The sequence below is a fragment of the Poecilia reticulata genome, chromosome 23, assembly GCF_904066995.2.
Source record: "Poecilia reticulata chromosome 23, P_reticulata-male-v2, whole genome shotgun sequence".
NCBI classification, from domain to species: domain Eukaryota; kingdom Metazoa; phylum Chordata; class Actinopteri; order Cyprinodontiformes; family Poeciliidae; genus Poecilia; species Poecilia reticulata.
Genome location: NC_088852.1, coordinates 1,079,477 through 1,086,957, shown reverse-complemented (window position 1 = coordinate 1,086,957; position 7,481 = coordinate 1,079,477). Strand labels below are relative to the sequence as shown.

The window sequence follows — 7,481 nt, the reverse complement described above, 5'->3', positions numbered from 1 at the left end:
GAACACTGTCCACATCGTGAGAATAAGGGTAAAAATGTCTGAAGGACAAATCGGGTGCTTGTAATTTGAAATGCTTGATGTGTTTAATGAAGCATGAAGTTAAAAATGGCTGCTTAGCGTCTCCCTGGTGTTTCCGTCCAGTCAAAGCTCCTTCGCTCTGAGCTGCAGCCCCACCCGGCCGACTGTTTGCTCAGTGGAAGCAGGACTTTGAAGGCTCCCTTCTCGGTTAATGGCCCAGTTAAGCGAGCGACGCCGGCTGTTTTTAGAAGCTGTCCAGAAAACGGTGCTGGCAGGGGCCTTGTTTTACCTCATTTCATCTCGTTTGAAACTCATGTCCTCATTATGTCAGCAGCTGCGATGGAGCTGTAAATAAAGGTGGAGGAAGACAACATCAGACGGAGGTAAAAGAGGAGCCGCTCACGTCACGTCCCGTGGATTTCCAAATACAAAGGCTTCAATCAGGAAGCGGCTCTAATTTGCCAGGACCTGTCGAGCTGCTGCAATCGTTCACACTTAAAAATGCACACACACGCTCTATCTGTAAAAACACAGAGATGCAGAGCGGCGAGCCAAAGCGGAGCTCCCCGAGGTGCTGCGCTGTGCGCATATATATAGAAAACTGTAAAGGTTTTGTTGCGTTCCAGCGCCTGTTCCTTGTGCCACGACTGGCTTGTTTTAAATCCCCCGGTGCATTAGAGCGCGTGTCTTCCAGCCATTCTGATTTCCAGTGTTTTCATTGCCTTCCTAAGCTTCAGCAGATGTTTCTCTGCTTTTCTAAAGACCCTCTCGGCAGCCTGGGCGGAATATCAGAATACCTCCTCTTAATCCACTTTCCCCGCTAATCCCCGCTCCGTAGACCTGTTGGCTCGCTTTTATACAGCCGGAGTTTTTCCTCCTGCTTTCCACCATTCACCAGGGTCTTAGTGAGATCACTATCGAGGAAACAGGATGAATTAGTCTGCGTGGAGCGGACCAGGGGACGGATCTCGCCGCCGCTTGATTTACAGATATTCAGAGGGAAGGAATTGATCGGAGGCGGCGGCCCGGCCGGCCGGCCGTCTGCCGGGGATTTTTCCAGGGAGTGAGTTAAGGTTTGCCATTCTGCTGTCGGGCCGTGAAGGCGACGCAGACCGGATTTAGCTCCCTGACAAAAGCTTGAGAAGGATGCAGTATGTCATCTGCTGCTGAGGGATGCGGAGCGCGATATTCACAGACACGGCGTAAATAAAGGCGAGAGGAACAGCCAGAGCTGGAGACGCCACATCCTGAACGAAAGACGACCGCTGCATTTAAACCCGGTCCGGTCAAAATGTCTGAAACCCGAGGCTAAACGAGTCGATGCAGACGGCCAGAGAGTCCAAAGAGCCGCAGCAGAGGAAGATTTACAGGTTTGATTATCACAATAATCAGTTCTGATCCGACAGAACCAACACAAATTTCCAATCATTTTAATAGATCAGACACCAAATACACGTTAATAAACCATCTTAGAGCTACCGCTCTTTAGGATTCAGCCAATCGGAGTCGAGGAAAACAGGTGGAGCTCCTGGATTGGCTGCTTTACAAACAGCAGCCAATAGCAAGTCTAGGGGTCAGGGGTCAAACTCAGTTTCATTTCAGGTCAAATCATTTTACAAACATTAGCAAGGAATTTTTGTGATTAAAAAATTTGCAGTAATGTGAGAAAAATGTGGAGATTTGTTGATTTTAAGTGAATTTTAGGGATTTGTGAAAAACTGGAGGAAATTATTGCTGTAATCTGGAGTCCAGAGGGCCTCATAAAGAGCTGCGGGGGGCCAGATTTGGCCCCCGGGCCTTCAGTTTGACACATGTGGTCTCAGAGTTTCAGCTGAGCAGCATTTTCTTTGGAATAATTTAGATAATATGGAAAAAAAATCCAACAATTTCAACATTTACTTTGGGTGTTTTTAATTTTTACAGCTGAAAACAAAGACGAATCGACAGGCAGAACCTGAAGACTCAGTTATTTTCCATTGTGACTTCGACTTCAAACTCATTTAAAATCTTCCTGGAGAACCGAAGACTGAAGTCTGACCTTCTGATAAACACATCGGAGGGCAGACATTTTAACGGCAGCCCGTTGCACGTCTCAGAGCACTCAGCAGGTTTCCTGCTGAGCACTTGGTCTCCTAGCAACGGACTCTCTGCCGGTTTGCGTCGGCGCATTTTGTCCCAGGTTTTCCTCCAAGGTGGGCAGCCGCCGTGTTGCTAAACAACTTAGCTTGATCTCACAGGTACGGATCCTAATTAGAGATCAGAAACAGGCAACAGCAACACACACACACACACACACACACACACACACACACACACACACACACACACACACACACACACACACACACACACACACACACACACCAGAAATGTTCGAGTCATAAAAGTTTAGGATCAGATCCGGTTGCAGTCAGAAACTCACAGCTTCAAGATAATTTGTGAAGAATTACTTTACACTGTAAAAACTGACAGTGAAGCAAATTGAGTCATAAATAAATTTAATGTGTTTTTTCTTTTACCTGGAAATCTAGAATGAGTCACATCCAAAGCAGAAAAACAGAAAATGAAGGATGTTGTATTAAAGTTTCTCCAGCCTGAATATTATAAAAGATGAAATGAGAACCAAGACATTAATCTCATTAATACTCAGTTAAAGGTAGAAGTTATGTACAGTAAACCTGTAAACGTACAGGAATGAGTCTTTAAGGTCAATTATTTATTTACATCCACAGGGATTAAAGTGAGAAAAGGAAACGTTTGTGGAAAGAAAAGAAATGTGAAACTTTTGTCTGCTCGGTTTTTGCTTTTCAGCATTTCACTAAACTACTAAAAACAAGTAAACGCCAGATTCAACCCACGTCTGATTTCTTTCATCGTCAGACAGCCGGATTCACTGAACCTCATTTTGTGGATCTACAAACGGCACAGAGTCCAAAACTCTGTTACCATGGTGATAAGAAGGCCGTATTTATAGTTGTTTTGTGAAAACATGAGTTGGTGTCATAAACCTAACCAGCTACTTTTTAATTACTTTTGGTGAATTTATCGTTTTATTAATTTAAGGCTTCAAAATCATCTAAACTGACTGAAATTTGAAACTGTTCACCATTTCAGCCACACAGAAACTGAAGAAATAAGCCCAGATCACTATGCTGCCACCACCATGTCCTACCGTGGACACAGAGAGCTTTGGGTGAATCGGTAAGAAACATTTTGGAATCATTTCCTAAAGATCCAGTTCAGTTTCATCCACAAGTTTTTATATTTGTTCATTTTGTTCACATTTCCATCTGCAGAAACTTTGATTTTCTCCTGTTTTTGAATTTGCTGAGACATTATAAAGTGATTTAACGTTATCTAAGTGATCAGGAAACTATTTATCAGTCACGTTGTTTTTTCCCCAATAAATTAAATCATGTTTCAAATCTTTTAATTTACTCCGAGCTCAAACCTCTGTATTATTTTAGTTGTGTCAAAAGAAGGCGTGTGAGGCCAAAGCTTTCCTCCAGCAGTGGATTTGTTATTGGTTCAGTTCAGCCTCAGAGGGCTGCAAACGCGGCTGCAGAGTCTTAGTCGTGTTTGACTGAATAATTCCCTCTAAGACGTTTTACTGTGGATCAGCAAACGGTGGCGCAGCGACGGCTTGGAGACGAGAGGAGGAAGTTCAGCACCAACAAAACATTAAAGAAACGCAAGACAAGACGACTGAAAACATGTCGGCTGAGTTAAAACAACAGAACCGGGAGGACGGAGCAGAGCGCAGGCTGCCGTTGAATGGTAATTAAAGGGGAAAATGTCATTAATTAGCAAACAGGCCAGCTGTGGCGCTCTTTAAAGCTCTGCTTCCTAACATTAAATATAGATTACAGGACATGCAGAACACACACACACACACACACACACACAAAATAACAGTGATGCACAGATCTAATTAGTGGGATTGATTTTGTCTAACCCCGGCGGAGAGTCGGCAATAGGAGAGCGAGGTTCTCCAAATGCCACTCCTCTGCTGGAATCCTCTCGCTCCGGGGAAACGCCATGAAAGACGGAGCGCCAGCTGAGGGGAAAGACGGGCAGTCAGCTGTCTGCAGGAGGAAGAGGCAGCAGGGAAATAATTACAGCGGCAGAGGAAGACAGCTGGGAGGAAGACGGAGAGGTCGGATTCACCAGGAGGATCTTCCGGATCGTGACATCAGGACACGGCGCCGCTGACTCATGACGGTGATCGATTCGGACTTCAGGTGATTCTCAGGCTGCAGCAAACTCTCCAGAGCAGAAGGAAACATTTGCTCTGGTATTACAGGCGATCCGCTGCGCCTCAGGACTGTTTGAGTTCCTATTAGTGGAGCTTTGCCGTTTCTCCTCACGCCTGTGAAAATAAACCCACTCAGATAATTGCTGTGTTTTTACGAGACAATCTGTGTCCGTTATGGAGACGGTGAGGTTAACGTCATGAGCAGAGCCGGCCGGCCGGCAGGTGACACCACAAATCACAGCAGGAACAAGCAAAACGAGGCCAAGTCACAGAACCAAACCACACAAATTAAACTTTCATTTCTAACAAATATCCAAAATAATCTGACAAAACAAAGTATCATCCTTCATGCAGGACAAAAACCATAAGTCATGCAAATAGAAATGATGTTTTAGTTTCTGATGTGATTCATTCAAAAACAGATTTGCAGAAATACTCAGATTACAACAGATTAATCCGAGTATCTCTGCAGATTAATCTGAGTATCTCTGTCAGTAATCTGAGTATCTCTGCAGAGTAATCTGAGTATCTCTGTGGATTAATCTGAGTATCTCTGCCAGTAATCTGAGTATCTCTGTGGATGACGGGAGTCAGATTTGTGGCTGCATCCTGAACGTTCAGAGTGAACTGAACGGTGAGAGAACGGCGCCCTGCGGTTCTCCTGTCCTGATACCTAGACAAACATCTGATTAAAACATCTGAGTCAGACGATGATGGAAAATTATTTTATGGAATAAATAAACTATAAAAACTATAAAACTATAAAATTTAAACATCTATAAAAACTGAAGGTGTGATCAGGATGGTTGATTTCATCATTTGTTTTATGAGACAATCAATAATGTATATGGGAATAAATGTGATATTTTATTGGTGTTTATGGGAACAGATGCAGCTCATTTTAAACCTTTTTTTACTGTTATTGTAATAAAAACCACAGAACATGGTGATAAAATCTGAATCACAACAAACGAAACACAAAAACAGGCAGAAACAGAAACTCCCGTTCAGCAGCAACAGGTTCTCACCAACATCCAAAATGTTTCACTTCATCTCAACTCTGAATCATCTGTGGAGCAGGAGAGGAAAACCAAACCGTTTGATGAGTTTCTGACTTCATTAATTTCCCCTCCAGTCAGAGAAACGTTGGCAAACAGCAGCTGGTCCTTCCTTCAGATTCAGATTTTACTGAATGGACCCTAACGAACACGTCGCTCAACGTGTGCAGCTCTGACCACAAACTGAGGTTTGTTTCCCATTATCCAGCAACATGAGGAATAATGTAAGTGGCAGAGAATATAAAACAGGTAAAGATAAATTCCCTGCAGTCTGAAGGAAGGAGAGTAAAATAAAACTATTCTTCCATCGACTGAACACTCTTCATTCCCACAGACACTTATTGATATTTTCTGGCCATAAGCAGCTTTTTGTATTTTACTCTACATAAACTAGGTGTGTGTGTGTGTGTGTGTGTGTGTGTGTGTGTGTGTGTGTGGTGCAGCTGTAGCTCCCAGGCTAACAGATTCTGGTGCACTGTGGGAAAACTAGCAGCTTTTGTCTACTTTCATGGTTTACAGCACTCTTTTGCTGCTCTATCGATCCTTCCCTCCATCTCTCCCACACACTTGGCCCCTTCCCCATCACACCAGGGTGATGTGTGTGAGTGTGTGGGAGAGAAACAACTCATTTCGTCCATCTCTTGAATGTTTGCTGCCATTTACCACATAAATAGTTTCCCATAGAGCCTCAGCAGTGAGCAGGATTACACCAAACTGAGAGGATGGAGAGTTAAAGTTAACGACGGACGAGTTGGGGAGTTTATGAAACTGTTTATGAACGCAGGCCGTCCCCTGATGGAGAGCCGGGACTTTAGGAACCGAGTCATTAAACGTCTCCGTCTAGTTTTGGTGGTGAGATGAAGGAGAACCGAGAGGATACTGGACGGACGGATTGAGGCTCCTTTAGATTATAATCTGATTTTATTCCCATCAGGATTAAACTGCAGCGCAGGAACGGCGTTAGAATCCGTCTCCTTCTATAGTTTATTATTATTATATTTATCTTTCTGTACGTAAACAAACTGCATCCGTTTCTTAATACCTGATGTAAACTATAACAAATGATTTAAAATAAAAAAGTCGGATCTGGAGGAAAACATTCAACGTTGATCTAAATCTCATAATTTTCCATTTTTCCTTCCCAGATCCCAGAAACCACAAAATGTTGTCCGATGTGCGTTTCCACGGCAACGCGTTTATGTTTACGAGGGAAAAGTAATGAAAGCGAGTTAAAGGGAGGAATGAGGCTGATGTCGGGCCAGAAGTTTACATACACCACATACCGACGACCTTTGACCCGCCTCACACGTTAAATAGAAATAATTCTTATAAATGTTCAAAATCGAAACCTGAAGCATTTTGGTCTCATTTCCATCCAGCATATTTAAACTGTAGATGAGTAAAAATAGGAAAAACATGAAACTATGAATTATTGTATCATTTTTTTAAATGATCAGCAGTAAAATCCAAAAGAAGCTCAACCAGTTGAAGGGATACTTGTCCTGTGAAAGCGGTCCAGTCCGATGACGGCGTCCGGTCCGATGATGGCGTCCGATGACGGCGTCCGGTCCGATGATGGCGTCCGATGACAGCGTCCGGTCCGATGACGGCGTCCAGTCCGATGACGGCGTCCGGTCCGATGATGGCGTCCGATGACGGCGTCCGATGACGGCGTCCGGTCCGATGACGGCGTCCGGTCCGATGACGGCGTCCAGTCCGATGACGGCGTCCGGTCCGATGATGGCGTCCGGTCCGATGATGGCGTCCGATGACGGCGTTCGGTCCGATGACGGCGTCCAGTCCGATGACGGCGTCCGGTCCGATGATGGCGTCCGATGACGGCGTCCGGTCCGATGATGGCGTCCGATGACGGCGTCCGGTCCGATGACGGCGTCCAGTCCGATGACGGCGTCCGGTCCGATGATGGCGTCCGATGACGGCGTCCGGTCCGATGACGGCGTCCAGTCCGATGACGGCGTCCGGTCCGATGATGGCGTCCGATGACGGCGTCCGGTCCGAAGACGGCGTCCGGTCCGATGATGGCGTCCGATGACGGCGTCCGGTCCGATGACGGCGTCCGGTCCGAACTGCAGCTTCACACATCAGGTGGCTGACCAGGTTTCTGCTACATTACTCATAATTACAGGTGG

The 7,481-nt window shown here is 45.2% G+C and overlaps 1 protein-coding gene across 2 annotated transcripts in view; it reads right to left on the bottom strand.

Moving 5' to 3' along the window:
• Positions 1-3,234: 3,234 nt before the first annotated feature.
• Positions 3,235-7,481, bottom strand: part of LOC145550135 (uncharacterized) — a 99,130-nt gene continuing 94,883 nt past the window's right edge. Inside the window, exons 4-5 of one of the 2 annotated variants that reach the window (XR_014085992.1) lie at positions 4,186-4,387; positions 3,235-4,103 (exon numbers count right to left, since the gene is read on the bottom strand). Coding sequence is in view for 1 of the 2 variants with exons in the window: in XM_081603743.1 (XP_081459869.1) it covers positions 3,946-4,075; positions 4,186-4,387 (332 nt within the window). In the remaining variant the exon portion in view is untranslated. The remainder of the gene's footprint in view (positions 4,104-4,185; positions 4,388-7,481) is intronic. The other variant, XM_081603743.1, reaches the window with a different exon arrangement.